Source organism: Haliaeetus leucocephalus, unplaced genomic scaffold (genome assembly GCF_000737465.1).
Source record: "Haliaeetus leucocephalus isolate CR32 unplaced genomic scaffold, Haliaeetus_leucocephalus-4.0 Scaffold339, whole genome shotgun sequence".
Taxonomy (NCBI): Eukaryota; Metazoa; Chordata; class Aves; order Accipitriformes; family Accipitridae; genus Haliaeetus; species Haliaeetus leucocephalus.
Genome location: NW_010972775.1, coordinates 183582 through 199338, shown reverse-complemented (window position 1 = coordinate 199338; position 15757 = coordinate 183582). Strand labels below are relative to the sequence as shown.

Here is a 15757-nt window from a genome sequence, read left to right as displayed (position 1 = left end):
CCACAAGTCCACCCCCCCCCCCCCCCCCCCCCCCAAATCACCTCAAGACACCAGGGTGCTTAAGCCTCAATAAAATAAAGCATTCAACTAAAACCTTATTCCCTGGAAATAAAGGCTGTTCAATAAACACAAAATACATTTTTGTGTACATGGAAAAATCCCTGGTTAAAGTGTCAGTGTAGACCTAGAAACTTGAGTTTTAGGGAACAAAGTGGAATGGAAAAAACCACTAGCATAACAGATCTTAGACAATGTTGCATCAAATAAGCTTAATTCTGAATTTTGTCAGTCTGTAGCTCTTTTCTCTTTATGACCTCAGCTGTAATTTCAAGAATTTCAGTTTCCACATCTTTTCTTCTGACCCACTGTATTGGGTTTACGTGGCAAGGTTTTGGTAGCAGCGGTCTGCAGGGGTGGCCTCTGTGAGAAGACACCAGAAGCTGCCCCCACGTCAGACAGAGCCAGCTCCAAGATGGACCTGTTGCTGGCCAAAGCCGAGCCCATCAGTGATGAGGGTAGCGCCTCTGTGATAGCATATTTAAGAAAGGGTAAAAAATGCTGTGCAGCAGCTGCAACAGACGAGTGAGAAGATGCAAGAAAAACAGCCCTGCAGACACCAAGGCTGGTGAAGAAGGAGGAGGTGCTCCAGGCACCAGAGCAGAGATTCCCCTGCAGACCATCACAAATACCATGGTGACGCAGGTTGTCTCCCTCTAACCCATGGAGGTCCACAGTGGATGTCCCCTGAAGGAAGCTGCAGCCCGTGGACAGCCTGCACTGGAGCAGGCTCCTGGCAGGACCTGTGACCCCACGGGGGACCCACGCTGCAGCAGTCTGTTCCTGAAGGACTGCACCCCATAGAAAGGACCCATGCTGGAGCAGTTTGTGAAGGACTGTCTCTCACGGGAGGGACCCCACGCTGGAGCAGGGGAAGAATTTGAGGAGGAAGGAGCAGCAGAGATGAAGTGTTATAAACTGACCACAACCCCCATTCCCCTGTACCACTCAGTGGTGAGGAGGTAGAAGAGTCAGGAGTGAAGTTGAGCCTGGGAAGAAGGGAGGGATGGTGGGAAGGTATTTAAGGTGTTAGCTTTCTTTTTATTTCTCACTATCTACTCTGCTACAATTAATTGACAATAAATTAAATTAATTTCCCCAAGTCAAGTCTATTTTGCCTGTGATGGTAATTGGTAAGTAATATCCCTGTCCTTATCTCAACCCACAAGCTTTTTGTCATATTTTCTCCCCTAGGCCTATTGAGAAGGGGGAGTGATAGAGCGGCTAGGTGGGCACCTGGTGCACAGCCAAGGTCAACCCACCAACCAACCGCTCTGCCTCCTGCACTGTGACTTGAAATCTGAACTCCCATATGCTAAAATGATCACTTACTGGATTACACCGAGTTTTCACATCCCCACTTTCAAGTCACCAGCATAATCCATAAGACTACACAGCACGCCCCCTCTCCTTTCTCATGATGGCAACATTAAAGCCCTCTGCTCTTCCCTGCACCACTGATTTCAGGTGATGCCCATCTTGCAGCCTTCCAACTCTGCCTCTTTCTTCTCACCTTGTACTTCTTTGTGCCTTGCATCCCATCGAAAACAGTATCATAGCTGTTCAAATGCCATTTTTGCTATGATCTTCACCAATCACTTTGCTTTTTCACCGATTCCCTTCTTACTTGACCAATCATTTATTTGCTAATCCCAACTAAAAGATTTCAGCTCCTGCTCCTGAAGGAAGATACACAGTAAACTCCTCCACTCACCCCTTCCAACAGCCTCTCAGGCCTCACCATTACCAGTGGGTTCTTGCTTCCTGTGATTTCATCACTGGTTTATGCCAATCCAATGAGTGCCTACCACCCAAGGGGCAGTCACAGAATGGTTGAGGTTGGAAGGGACCTTCAGAGGTCATCTGGCCCAACCCCCCTGCTCAAGCAGGGCCACCTAGAGCCAGTTACCCAGGAACATGACCAGATGGCTTTTGAACACCTCCAAGGATGGAGACTCTGCAACCTCCTCGGGCAACCTGTGCCAGCACTCAGTCAACCTGACAGTGAAAAAGTGTTTCCTTATGTTCAGAAAGAACCTCCTTTGTTTCAGCTTGTGCCCATTGCCTTTGGTCCTGGCACGGGGCACCACTGGAAGGAGGCTGGCTCCATCTTCATTACTCTACCCATCAAGTGTTGATACACATTGGTAAGATCCCCCTGAGCATTCTCTTCTCCAGGATGAACAGTCCCAGCTTTCCCAGCCTCTCCTCATATGTGAGGTGCTCCAGCTCCTTCACCATCTTTGTGGCCCTTTGCTAGACTCTTTCCAGTATCCCCATGTCCCTCTTGTACTGAGGAGCCCAGAACTGGACATGGCTCTCAAGACGTGGCCTCACCAGTGCTGAGCAGAGGGGAAGGATCACCTCCCTTGACCTGCTGGCAACGGTCCCACTAATGCAGCCTGGACACCATTGGTCTTCCTTGCAGCAAGGGCATATTGCTGGCTTGTGGTCAGCTTGGTATCTACCAGGACCCCCAGGGCCTTTTCTACAAATCTGCTTTCCAGCAGGGTGGCCCCCAGCATATATTGGTGCATGGAAGAACTCTGCACTTCTTGTTAAAACTTTGAGGTTCCCATTGGCCCATTTCTCCAGCCTGCCAAGGTCACTCCGGGTGCCAGTATGCCCTGCCCATCACCCCCAGAGCTCTGTAGTCACTTTTGATATCCTCCAGGCTGCCCTTGGCAGCATCATTGGTACCCACATGGAAGAAGAGGGGAGCAGGAGCCTTCTTCTTGGTGCCAGAAGACACCAGCTTCCAGCCTCAGTTTCCCTCCTACCTGAGACAGACTCTGCCTTTGCCTCCAACTGACCCCACCTTCTTGCTCTCAGCCACATCTTGGCCCCCAGTTTGCACCCATGCTCATTCTCTTCTTCCCCCAAGCTGGTCTCAGGGGGCTGTAGGACCACAGGGGCCAGGCGAGCAAGCGTGGGTGGGGAAGGACGAGAGGGTGGGATTGTCGCCTTGTGTGGCAGTGGATCACACACTGATTTAAGCAGACCATGGAGCCACACCCTAGCCTCTCCTCATCATCATCCCAATGCTCTATTTTGGCCTCAGGGTGCAGGCTCTCACTCCTATCCTGCCACTCATCTCTTTGTCTGCAGTCCCAGTGATCCCTGCCTGGAGCTCCATTCCCACAACATGCTTTCATCATAACATCCTCCATCCCTTTGCTTCTACAAAATCCAGAGGGAAAATTTCCATATAAAACAAAATCCATCCTTGCTAGTACCTAAGGACTGCATTAATCACCCTTGGTTTGGGAAAGGGACAAAGCAGTGCTTTACGGGGCCAGGGTAATTTTTGTTGATTTTCAATCCCCTTGTTTTCTAAATTAAAACATGAACATGCAGGGGGGGTGGCAGGGGAGAAGGAAGAGAAAAATAGCAAAGATATGGCTGCTGTCTTTCTTACTTGCTACTTTGCTGCTGGGAAATTACCAGTGCAACATGTGGTCCTACTAGCTTCTAGCAAGTTTTAGCCAATAAATTATAAAGCATTGATTTAAGAGGGGGAAGGAAGAAGAAAAAGAAAAGGCAGCAATAAAATTGCTTTTAAATAACTCCACTGTAGGTGGTGTGTAAACAGGATACGTCACGACTCATTGAAAAATTCTTATTGGACAAATAAAGAGTGACAGAAGAAGAAAAATAGGGGAGAACAAAAGTAGAAAGGTGCAAGAAAATTCAGAGGTCCTTAGTTTACATTTTGTACTTTATTCAAGTTCCTAGCTACCTCGGTGGATTTTGGGTGGATTTTGGGTGGTCAAGTCAAAAAAGACACACACAGAAAAAAAGTGTGAAACATCTCTGGTTACCAGTAGATGGACAATTATGCCCAAGAGGGTCAGGAAGTACTTTGAATTCTTGCACATGTTATTGTGCACTGGTCTGCCTTTGCCAAAACAACAAACAAGCTTCGTCTCAAAACCAGTTTGTGTCTTTTGTTCATTACTTCTGCTGCAAACCTCTTCCAGAATTCACTCCTCTGATGATTACAGACTGTCCTGTAATTTTCTGTATAAATCTATTTCAGTCTGTTCTTGCATCATTGTTGCCCCTAAATTTAAAAAGCTCTTTCCTATAAACATCACACCAGATACAGTGTCCTCTGTATCCACTCTCACTCTTTAAGGAAAAGCACATCTAAAATGAAGGCACCAAGGAGCTGCATGGGTTGCGTTCATCTCCTGTAACTTGAGCCCAGCGCTGAAAAGGCTACAAAAAAAACCTGTCTGACGCTGAGGAACTACCCAGGGCAATCCCTGCAAGTACAAGAAGCGCTTCTTTTTTGCAGGTTTAGTTTCTGGTGGAAAAAAAAGTGCCACAACCCTCACCTTAATACTGTGTCTACACCCTAATTTACCAGGTCTTTGCCAAGCTAAACTCAAAAAGGTTTTTTAATTTTCCCTCAAGAGATCATCCTTCCATTTCTCTGGTCGTTCTTCCCTCACTTATTCCAGTTTATCCCTGATAAACAAAACAATACACTCTTCTCCAGCTAGGTTACTTCTAGCAGTGACAGGGAGTATTAACGCAACCCTGACTGGTACTGCAGCTTAACATAAACCCCCTGCATAACTGTGTCATCTTGGTCATTCAGTCTTCTCATGACCAAACACAGGCATCCTGCTTTTCAGTTGCTTCAACCCATTCCTACTCGGTCTTCAAGATCATCCAGGTCCCTCTGTAAAATATTCCCAATTTTCCATGATTTCTTACTCTGTTGGTTCAGCAAATTTTATCTACACATTCATCCTCCAAGGTCCATAATACAAACATTAACTGCAGAGGTATCCTAAAGCCATCCCTTGGGAGGTCTTACATGCAATCCGTCCCCAGTTGCAGTTACCTCCCTTTTACCTGATTCTCCTCCAACCTCATAATTCAACTTCTTCAGTACAGCCATTCCCCACATGGCACTCTAACAACCATCTCATTGAACATCAAGGGGATTAGGATCTACTCATTTCTCTACTCCAAAAATAAATTATAGATGATGTATATCAGATTAATTTGGCATAAACTCCTCTGATTTAATTATCCCCCCCCTCCCCCCAATCTTGCTTTAGAACATAACACCCCTGTAGTCAGACCAAACAGACCTGAAGTTACACAAAACATCTGCTACCACCTTTTGAACATCTGGACAAGCATAGCGCCTACATGCAACACAGCTTCTAGTTTGAACAAAATCCAACCTACCAGATATTCAAATTCACATACTGCTTTCTTCTTGCAGTTCTGTGGTCAAAAAGCAGTAAGCAGATTCCATCAAGTGACTCGATTCACAAGCTTGCAAAAACTGCAAAATTAGCCTCACTAGTCTCCAAAAAAAAGGCAAAGTAACTGTGATCCGTTAAGACGATCCACTCAAAACATACATCCAGTAAATCCAGTTCTTTGTATTTCTGAAGTGGATTAGCTCACAATTTGCAAAGCCTGTATCCTCACTGTAAGCCACAGAGATCCCACTGTGGTATTTAGCTGACATGAACTGCCTTCATCTTATGCATATTCTATATAAAAATAAGCCAGGTAGGATTTCCCTGCTGTACTTTGAACAACTGCAATCATGTAGCCACCACAAGTGTAAAATGTAATATTAAGGTCAAGCTCTCAATCATTTTTCTAAAGGTCTTTCCACTCCACTTTCTCAGCCACAGCATTGTCACCCCCCCCACCTCTTCCTCTCACTTGCTCCAAATCTCCTCCTTTCCCTGCTGTCCAGACCACATCCATATCTTTCTTCCTTCCTCCAAAACAACTATGACCCAGCCATGTCATTCTCATTTTGGCCACACATTGGAAAGTCATTTACCCATTATCTGTCCTATTAATACAGGCTTTATCCAAGGCCATTCAGAAATATAAGACCAAGTATTTCCCAAGCCACTAACTGGAACAAACAGAAAACCCCACAATCACCTTTTAAACAGCTACGGGAAACAAGAAGATGTCAAAGTAATTCACAAAGTCATGGTAAGAAATTCCAATTAAAGTAAGAAGTCTTAAGTATCAACACAGGATAAGTTTTCTCCTGGAGCAGAGCCAGCTTAGGCTGTTCCCCCTCTCCAATCCAATCATTCCTGCCTCTTACCGCAGCTTGCTCGCCCTTCAGCTTCTGGATAACTGGAAACATCATACTGAAATATAAGTCTTTTTCCTGCTAATTCTTTCCTTCATCAACCCTGTTGGTTCAACCCTTCCTTCTTAACAAGGTGACATATCCATTCCATATCAGGCCTAAAAAGGTTTTTGAGTTAAAAGCACTATAACTGAGCACTTCAAAGTCTGCTCGGTTTCTCAAGTTACGGTCATATTAGATGTGCACGTCATGGTTAATAATCCACATTTGGTGTCATTTAACAGAAGAGCTTCTAAGAACATCAATCAAAAATCCACCTAGCTTATTTTCAACAGGTCAGGGGTCTCCATCTTCTACTACAAATCCAGGTGCTGCAGACACATCACTTTTACCCTTCGTCTTCAGCCAAAGATGCTCTTTCCCTCATACATCCATCTATCCTTCCCAAGAATCCTCTTTTTTGAGACAATCTGGTACCAGGCATCTGAACAGTCACAGCTTTAGCCTTAATACTGTGGGGACCTGCCCTGCTACTTCCTGAAGCTCTTTAAAAGGCATAAGTCAGGCCATAACTTTACAAAGAAAATATCAAGACACTCCATACTTTCTCAAGGAGGCATGGCAAAGAGTTTGTGTCTGAATTCTGGGATTGAGTAAGAAATTAAAAAATTAAAAAAAAAAAAAAATCCAAAATACTAGAGCGCAATTTTTTGTCAGGTTTAAGCAATTATGAAATCTCTCCCCCCAACCCCATACAGTTGTTTCTAAACCAACATTTCAATACAGTGAGAAAAGCATCAGGTATGAAGAAAGAAATACACACTGTTTTTTGCTCAAATGCACAAAATTATGATAATTAAGTCTCTTGAGATCTGGGGATGTGGTTCATGTCTCAGCTTGCCCACAACTGTTAACACCACCTCTGCATTCTGGCAGATTTTCCTGCAACAGCAGCATGCTCTGGATCAAGCACAGGTACACTACTACCAGTCATGTACCTTTTTTTTTTTTTTAATTAGAAGTACCAGTATAAAAATCAACACTTTCTGCCAAGTGGACATAGTGGTTTTGATCCACTACTGGGGGCACTAAAAGATTTGTTATGTTGAATACAGGTGTTGCATTGCTGCCTTCCTCAGCAACACAATTTCTACTACTGCCCCAAGAAACAAGTGTCCTTGCACAACTCTGGAGATGGAAACCAGAGTTTTCAACTGCTTCTACCACCTAAGAAAGTGTTTGTGAAATCAGTCACTTGATCATCTCCAGCTCCTACCAACATTCCTCTTTTTTTCTGACCAAAATAAAAAGAGCAACCCAAGAAATTACCTTCATTAATGCAGAGTAGGGGATATCCACAGCATCTTCTCAGAATGGGTTTGGCCAGTTCATGTTTTCCTATTTCAGGAGCTTACAATGCATACTCCAACAGCCTTACCTAAGTCCTTCTCACACCACGTTTAATACCAGACTCGCTTATGTTCATTAACACCCCTGATATGCAAAATCTTCAGCTTCTCATGCCTTGTTACTGATGGGTGCTATGCAGTGTGCTACCCAAGTGAGACACATGATGTCAAGGCACTCCACACCTCCCCTGGACCGCTCAGAGAAGCTGAGCATGGTACCCATCTACTGCAGGGACCCCTATGAGACCACCAAATTTCACCCATCCTTTTACCTCTCAGCGCAGTGACACCAAATACCCTGGGTACTGCTAGAAGGCAGAGGGATGGTTTCCATTAGCTACTGCTAAATCTGGAGGCACACAATTACAGGCATATGGGCACAAACTCTTATTTCCTTTAGAAATGTAATAGCTTTGCTGAAACAGATGTTCTGGGAACAGCATGGAGCACCACCAGGCAGTCTGGAGGACAGCAGATACAGTGGAAAAGGATTCCCAAAGCAATGCATGCATCCCGTTGAGTATAAGCATGGGAAGATCAAACAGGGAGGAGATAGTTTTACAAGCTCCGACGTCACCTCTTTTTCCAGTTTTTCAACATTTCTATTCAGAAAAACACTACAAAAATGATCTCACATCTAGCAGACCTAACTTGAAGCATGAAGCTTAAACTCTTTTCTTGGTTAAGTTACAGAACAAATTACTTGATTACAAGCTAAAAATACTTACTATCAGACATTCCTTCTCTCTTTAAGGAACTCTTGAATTGATAATCCCACAACAAAAATAGGAAATACATTTTTAATGCCACAGATTAACATTTTAGTTTGCTTTGGAGCACTCACTGTATCCCTTCACCTGAAGGTTTTAATTCCAGACTGCTGACATTTCCTAAAAATGCATTACAGTTGAAAAATAAGTTATGGTGTTGACAAAGCGCAGTGCTCATTGGTCCGTCTCGGGAAAAAAAACTGATTATGTGGCCACGCTAATCCCTTCTGGCCTCACCATTTTTCATGACATAAAAAACACTCAGCCATAATCTCTTTTTTTTTTTTTTCTGGTGATGAATTTAAGAGAAAGATAACAAAGCACCTAAACAGGATCACAGCGACCTCAATACTCCTGCAAGCCATTTAACAAGCAAAGGGAGGCTCTGGAGCACGCAGGTACTATGACAGCTATGGCAGAGACTGGCGGTCATCTCCCCAAATGTCTCGTGTTGGCATAGAGTCCTTCGTGATGGAGCTTGTGGAGGAGACTGCACTGGGAGCCTGCCAACTGTGCTGGCAGCCAGACCGACACGGAAAGCTTTCACCTCATCTAAAGAGATAAGGAGAAAAGATTCCTCCTCCTGCTCAACTTCAGGCTGGTTTATACTGAAACAGGATTGACCATATCTTCCAAAATAAAAAGCATAAACAAAGTGTACGTTCTTTGTACACAATGAAGAGCATCGCCTCCTCTTAATCAATAGAAATCTAAGCTGGAGTTTCAAAGGGGATTCAGACTACCCCCATCAGCACCTACAAGGGAGGTCCGCGAGGGCGGCGAGACCCGAGCAGGGCAGCACTGGAGCAAGGCAGGAAGCCACTAACAAGGCTCTTGAGCCCTCCTATGGAAACATGGTACGGACTTGTCCCTCTCCCACACAAAGGGCAAAAATAGCGAAAAGTAGCCTTCCACCCCACATACCGCACTGCTCACCTCTCAGCCACTCCTGTCCCAATATACACTTTACCATGCTAACAGTAAAAACAGCACCCAATGTTCAGAGTGTTACATGGAAGATTCTGGCACAAGTTCTAGGAAAGTTAAAATTAAGTTGTGTCAGATCTCCTTTAGCCATGCTTAGAGCACAAAAACCCGTTTCAGGTAACACTCTGCTGGTCCTCCCCTACAGCACTCTTGCACGCCTCATCCAAGCGATCTTTGATCTCCAACACCTTCCTTTGATGCTCAAAGATCTCCACAGTCTCCTTACTACCCTCTTTTTGCTGGCAAAGGGTAAGAAGAGGGCAAGCAAGCAACACTAAACGTCTCTTCACATGCACACATCCGGGCTCATGCATATCCCAAATCCTCCCCACAAGCACTTTTTTAGGCAAAGCAACTCATTTACCACTACGATGCCTATTTTTTCCCCCTAGAGGACAATCTCTAAACTCTGAGAGATTTAACTAATAACATTAAAATGATGACTTACCAGTCTCTCATTATCTTCTGAGGTTCTCTGGTAATGAGCCGCTAAAGCAACGTAATCCTGTGCCTGCTTGTTACACTCTAAACACTTAAGTCCATGACGGATTAGTCTCAATGGGTCCGTATAGAGAGGCAAGGCTGGCTGAGTGTTAGCAGAAATTCCTACCCCACCTCCTGAAGCACCACTAGGCTTACGCGAAGGAGAGGGCGAGTGCAAAGTCTGAGGAGCCAGAGAGGCTGAAGAGCTTGGAGAGGAAGGTGAAAACATTTGGTCTAAGGAAATTGGTTTCATTAGCAGCTGAGAACACTGCATGATAAATCCTTTGCTCTTATGATCTCTTGCATGTTTAAGCAAGCTACACTTATTAAAAAAAAGTAGCATAGTTGAACACTGAGTGCACATGACTTCAATATGAACGCTTCGTCTACTATAGTGTTGAGTCAGGCTTTTCTCTAAGGCAAACGAGTCCCCACATTCCAGGCAACAATACCCAGAGGCAGGTAAATTAATACTGGTGTCAGGCGGAGGGCTAAGGTTTGGAGTATATATTGGCACTGGATTGGCACTGTGTAGTACTTTATTAAACGCCTCCACAATGACAGGAGCAGCTTTCTTGACTTGGTGCACCAGCGGCACAGACATCTGTGTCACTTGAGGCTGATTTCGCCTCTGTGCGGATGACTTTGCCGTAACAGAAGCAGCAACGCTATGCGGGACTAAGTTGAGATTTGCCAAATGCACGGCTTTGGGAAGAAGGCTGGAGGTGGTCACGTTGGACGGCTGCATCACAGTACCCTGCTGCTGCCTCTTAACACCTACTTTTATGGCACCGCCACCGCAGTTTGGCAGTGGAGATAAGGACACGGCACACGTGCTGTTTGCAGCAATATCTGTTTTCATACCATCTGCGTAAGGACTCGTTACGTTTGACAGCTGGATAGCCACAGCAGTCCCATTTTTGGTTGAATTCTTGCTAGCCTCGCTTTCTGTAACTGCGCTAGTGTCAGGTGATGGGAAAGATTTGATAAACTCTTCAGCAGATGAGGTTTCCACAGGCGACTCTTCTGAAGATTTGCCCAACTCATCATTTTCTGGCAAAATTCTAGTTACAGTTCTTTTAATTTCACCAGAGGATGTCTTGATAGTCTTTATTCTAACTTTGGGAATAGCTGGCGGAGAGCCAGCTGCCATGGAAGGGGAGCCTTTTCCACTGCTGTCGCTGCACACGCTTCGAGGACTCTCGGGCTGCTTGCTGGCCTTCCTTACCACCTCTAAGGGGCTTCGAGGACTCTTTGGCGACTTAGGCATTTTTGGACTTCCCTTCGTCCCATCTTTAAAAGGACCAGGTTCCTTGGTAAGATTTGGCTGATCGCCTTTTGGAATACATGCAACCTTTTTGGCCTGAAGAGCTACTAATGCCGCCACGCAGGATGACAACTTTGAATGAGTTGGCTTTAACCTCTGGCGAGGTGGTACCGACGAAGACACGTTCAGCTCGGGCACAGACCCCTTACTTTCTCCTAAATTATTGTGAGGGAGGTCTCCAAACACCAAGCCTTCTCCAAGAAAGCTACTGGTATCTACCAAGTCCTTGCTTGACCCCACAAACCTCTCCGCTGCTTTGTCTTGTTCTCTCCTGCTCATTTCCAGCCTATTCTCCGGCTGGCAGTGGATTTCCATCTTTTGTTCCTTTTTACAGTATTGATCAAACATGCTTAATTCGGGCTCTGGTACCTTCCTAAGATGATCTAGTACTGAAGCTCCGGTTGGTATATACATTGAAGGTGGTGGAAAATACGGAGTTTGGGCATGTTTGGGTTTATCACCAATACTGTTCTCTTTGAATGTGTCCTCTGGTTCAGGGCTGGAAATTGGGCTAAACTGACTAAATGTTGGCAAAGGCTCTGACTTGGACTGGTCCAGTTTATCAGAGTAACTTCTTGAGCTGTCGCCATTAATAAAAGTTGACTCAAACTTGCCATAATTATGCACTAAAGCGTGAGCCTCTGATGGCAGATCGGACCCACGAAACCCATTGTGTAGCAGACCAGTCCCAAGGTGATTGCCCTCCTTTTCTGCTTCAAAGGACTCCTGGCGACTCGTGTTCTTCACTATCACACTCACAACTGGAGCATCAGAGGGAGGCAAAGAATGGGATAAGGACACATTCTCATCTATGCAGATTCCTGACGACTTCAGATGATTCTCATTCTCCTCCCCAGTTGATGGGATGGTCTCCTTGGCATCAAGGCTAGTCGGATCGGGGATGTCAAAAGCAGCCAAGAGGTCATCAAAGTCTGGGGTTTTCATGTCCCCCATGATGAAAGCTACAATTAAGAGCAAAAAAAATACTTTGTCAGGTACATTTCCCCCAAGGACAAACTTTGTAAGACTCATTTGCATAAACATCTTATGTGACGAAACCCACAACTGGCCAAAATGCTAACGCAGCACGGTACAAAGGCTAGAAACATCTGCGGCAGACACATCAGATTCCATTTTAACTATCCCAAGATTGACTATTTATACACATAGATATTAGCCCAGCACACAACAGTGCCGTTTTGCAGGGCATCACGGGGAAGGAACCTCTCCTGCCCTAGCTGCACCTGGAGGGTCAGCAAAAGCTCAGGTCCCACCCTGCTCAAGCTGGCAGGGGCAGGTGACAAGTGACAGGAGCTGTTCACTCCTGTCATGCAACACAACCCGCCCTCTCTGGGTTGTGGGCAGAGCTGTTCCTGGTGCTTCAAGCAACGTGGTAGGAGACAGCAACCCCTCCTCCCAGGGTCCCCGAGAACAGAGCTGATTAAAACATGACCTTTTAAATGACACCAAGCTCATGCAGGGCACATCTTTTCAACCTGTCAGATGCATCACTACTCCAAAAACAACCGTTGTCATGAGCCTCAACAGAAAATATTCAGAAGTACATTAGTACAGAGTTTCTTTTTTTTTTTTTTTTGGTTGGGGGTTTTTTAGAGCTAATAGGCAACAATCACTGCCGATTTCTCAACAGATTGTCACGCCTGAAGAATTCAGTCCTCCTTCAAGGAAAAAAGGCAGGAGCAAACAGGTGGCCCAAGAGAAATAGACCTGAAAAGTGAGATGACTCCCTACCCAGAGCAATTTAGATAATAGAAGTCTTCAGTAAATATTTCAAAACAGCAGCTCAAAGCACAGTAAACCAAGCAAGGTTTATTTGAAACAGGGACAATCCTTAATTAGGTAATGATGCGAGGCAAAACTGCCCAAAGACAGAATAAAGGATTGTATCCAAATCATAACAAGAAATGGTGTTCCCAGACAGCTCTCTCTTTATAAGCCCTCCAGAAGGGAAGTGGGGACTCAGACGCTCGCCACAGAGACCTACAACAGCAACAATCAAGCTCTGATGAGATGCATAACGAAAACCGACAGCACAGAATTACTTGAACATTTGTGTTCACTACTGTCAGGGATACTGGTATTTTCAAGTTGGTGCAACATATAGACTTCCCAAACATTTAATAAGCCATTCTTTTAATACATGTTCCATTTAAACCCCAAATTTACATGAACTGATGTATGCTGTGTGCAGGGGAGGGAAAAAACCCCAAAGAGCATCAACTGAACTAGCAGAGCACCAGTTCCTACTTGGCAAGGAGCATCCACAGGCAAGGTAAGTCCTGCCACGCTCACTTGACTTGGGCTGCATCAGTGCTGCCAAAGCCAGTGGCAAGCGAGGGAGACGGAGGGGGTGGCAAGAGTCCAGGAGAAGCGGGAAAAGCTGGGAGCAGAGGTGCAGGCAGAGAGGAGGACCCTGCGACAAGGCGGAGCAAGAGAAAGGAGCCATCTGATACCTTCCCAAAAGGCCACTGATTTAAGGCTGCTTTCATTATTTACAATTGGGTTTAAAAGTTTGTCAGGCATCACATTAAAACCAAACAAAGCGCAACCCTTCCTGCCAGACTGCTAGTACGGGGAACAATTTACAGAGCTGGGCCAGGAGAAATCACTTCAGCGTGGAACAAGAGGACATACTGGTCTTTACGCTTTAGTTCAGCCATGCCTGCAGAAAAGCCCCGGAGGTGTTGCTTTGGTTAATCTACTGCAAAACACTCCATGGAGATCTACTTGGCTTAAGAGTGGCTTGCTGTGGTTTAGCTTAAACTTGTTCTCATTCTTAAATTAAACCACAAATCTGAATGTCCACAGAGGGCTGTGCAATAATTTACAATCACATCCCTCAGCAAGGTAGGGCAGCTGTGCATCAAGTCCCTGGAAGCCCAGAAGATTATCCGTACGCTTCACACAACCTGCACTTGATAAGGACTTTTGAAACATCACAGATTACTGCAGTTGGCAAAGAGTGTGGACCCAAAACTTCCCGTTCCTTTGAGTGGGAAAACTTGTGCCAGCTGGGAGAGAGCTAGGCACCACTCAGCTCCCAAAATTTCTGGCACACAAATCCTTCTGCAAGGAAGGCATTTCATCCATAACCTGGAACGCTCAAGTTTTATATAGAGAAAAATGAGCTTGCCAATCACTCTTGACTTTTCCATTCTCACTCTCAAACACCCATCCACATCTTCGGACGCGGCAGTGTTTTAAAATACAAGACAAAATAAATCTGAGGTATCTGCAGCATTACAAAATATGCTTTTCTTGGAAGAAACCTTGCATTTTCAGAAGCTTTCGTGTACATCTTTGAGTCCTATAAAAGACTAGTTTATGCTCTTTGCTATTAGGAGAGCAAGAGTCTCCACAAAACTGCATCTTAAACTTGTTGTATATGAAGCTACAATTTGCCAAAATAAAGCAAAATTGGACCCAGATTCTAAAGAAGACCAAGTAAGTATCTTGCCGACAGAAGTGATTTTTAAATAACACGAATTTAAAGTTTTGACTAAACACCATTTATTTCTGTTCTCAGATAACAAACAGAAAAAGTATATTAAAAGAAATTATGTCAAAGCCTCCTGCAAACTAGCTTGTGAGGAAAGCTGAAAATAAAGACCTCCATCTTTCTTGTGCAAAGGACTTGCCTTAGAACCCAAGCTCGGAATCCAATTTTCTCTCTCTCTCTGCTTGCCTAGGAAAACATGGACGTTGAGATTTGCATAGCAATAGAACAGGTGAATAAAACGAGCAAAGAAGAAGGGCTTACGGAGTAGGATGCATGTATTTCAGTGTGCAAAACCAACCTCACTATAGCACGTTTCTCCAGGAGGCAGGGAACTTAGAAGCCTCCAAGCCATCCAAAAAATCCCTGTGAACTCGCTCGAGGCAGTATGTGAAACCCCAGGGCCTTCTGCTGTGGCCAAGCTTCAAAACTCTGCACTCAGGCAGAGGCACTGCAGGACCAGCATCCCACACGTGCACCATACAAACCTTTTGGTAGCGGTGCTATTGCTGGGGACTTCTGGAGATCTGCAGTAGCTCCTCTGCAGCTTTCAAACCAGCGTGTACCATGCTGTTCAAGGAGGAGGTTCAAGATTGCCACCTAATAGGAAAGCGTGAAAACGCAATTACACCAAGGTTAAATAATAGTAATAAATATTGATGAATCTGCAAAACAACAGTGAGGTACGAGGCAAAACATCTGCCAAGGGCTGCTCTCAGGGGTCCAGAAGAGGCAGGGGCTTCCCGGGGCAAGGGTGTGCAGGAGGGAGGTGGACAGGGATTGCCTGCCAGGGGAATGCTTTGGGAAGGCAGGGATGTCAGGAGCAGCGGCGAGGAAGTGCGGGGAGCGCACGCCAACTGGCAGCGGGCGAGGCGGCCGAGGGAAGCACCCGCCCAGGGACTGTCAGGATGGTGGGGAGGGGACGGGAACGGGGAAATCGCAGCTCGTAGAGGAGGATTGAACCGGAGACTTCGAACGGCAGGACAGGACCCGCTGTTTTAACACCCATTAAAGTTTCAGGAGCCCCGTACGGGAATGGACCGCGCCCCGGATTAACGGTGCCAGCGGGGCCGGGGGGGACTCGGGGGTCGCCCGGCCCGTGGCGGCCCCGCCGCC

The 15757-nt window shown here is 45.6% G+C and overlaps 1 protein-coding gene across 1 annotated transcript in view; it reads right to left on the bottom strand.

Moving 5' to 3' along the window:
• The window catches only part of ZNF592 (zinc finger protein 592), a 38173-nt gene extending 22935 nt beyond the window's left edge, over positions 1–15238 (bottom strand). The window contains exons 1-2 of the mRNA XM_010571525.1: positions 15130–15238; positions 9763–12086 (exon numbers count right to left, since the gene is read on the bottom strand). Coding sequence (XP_010569827.1) covers positions 9763–12078 — 2316 coding nt within the window. The 5' untranslated portion in view covers positions 12079–12086; positions 15130–15238. The remainder of the gene's footprint in view (positions 1–9762; positions 12087–15129) is intronic.
• Between the last annotated feature and the right edge of the window lie 519 nt (positions 15239–15757).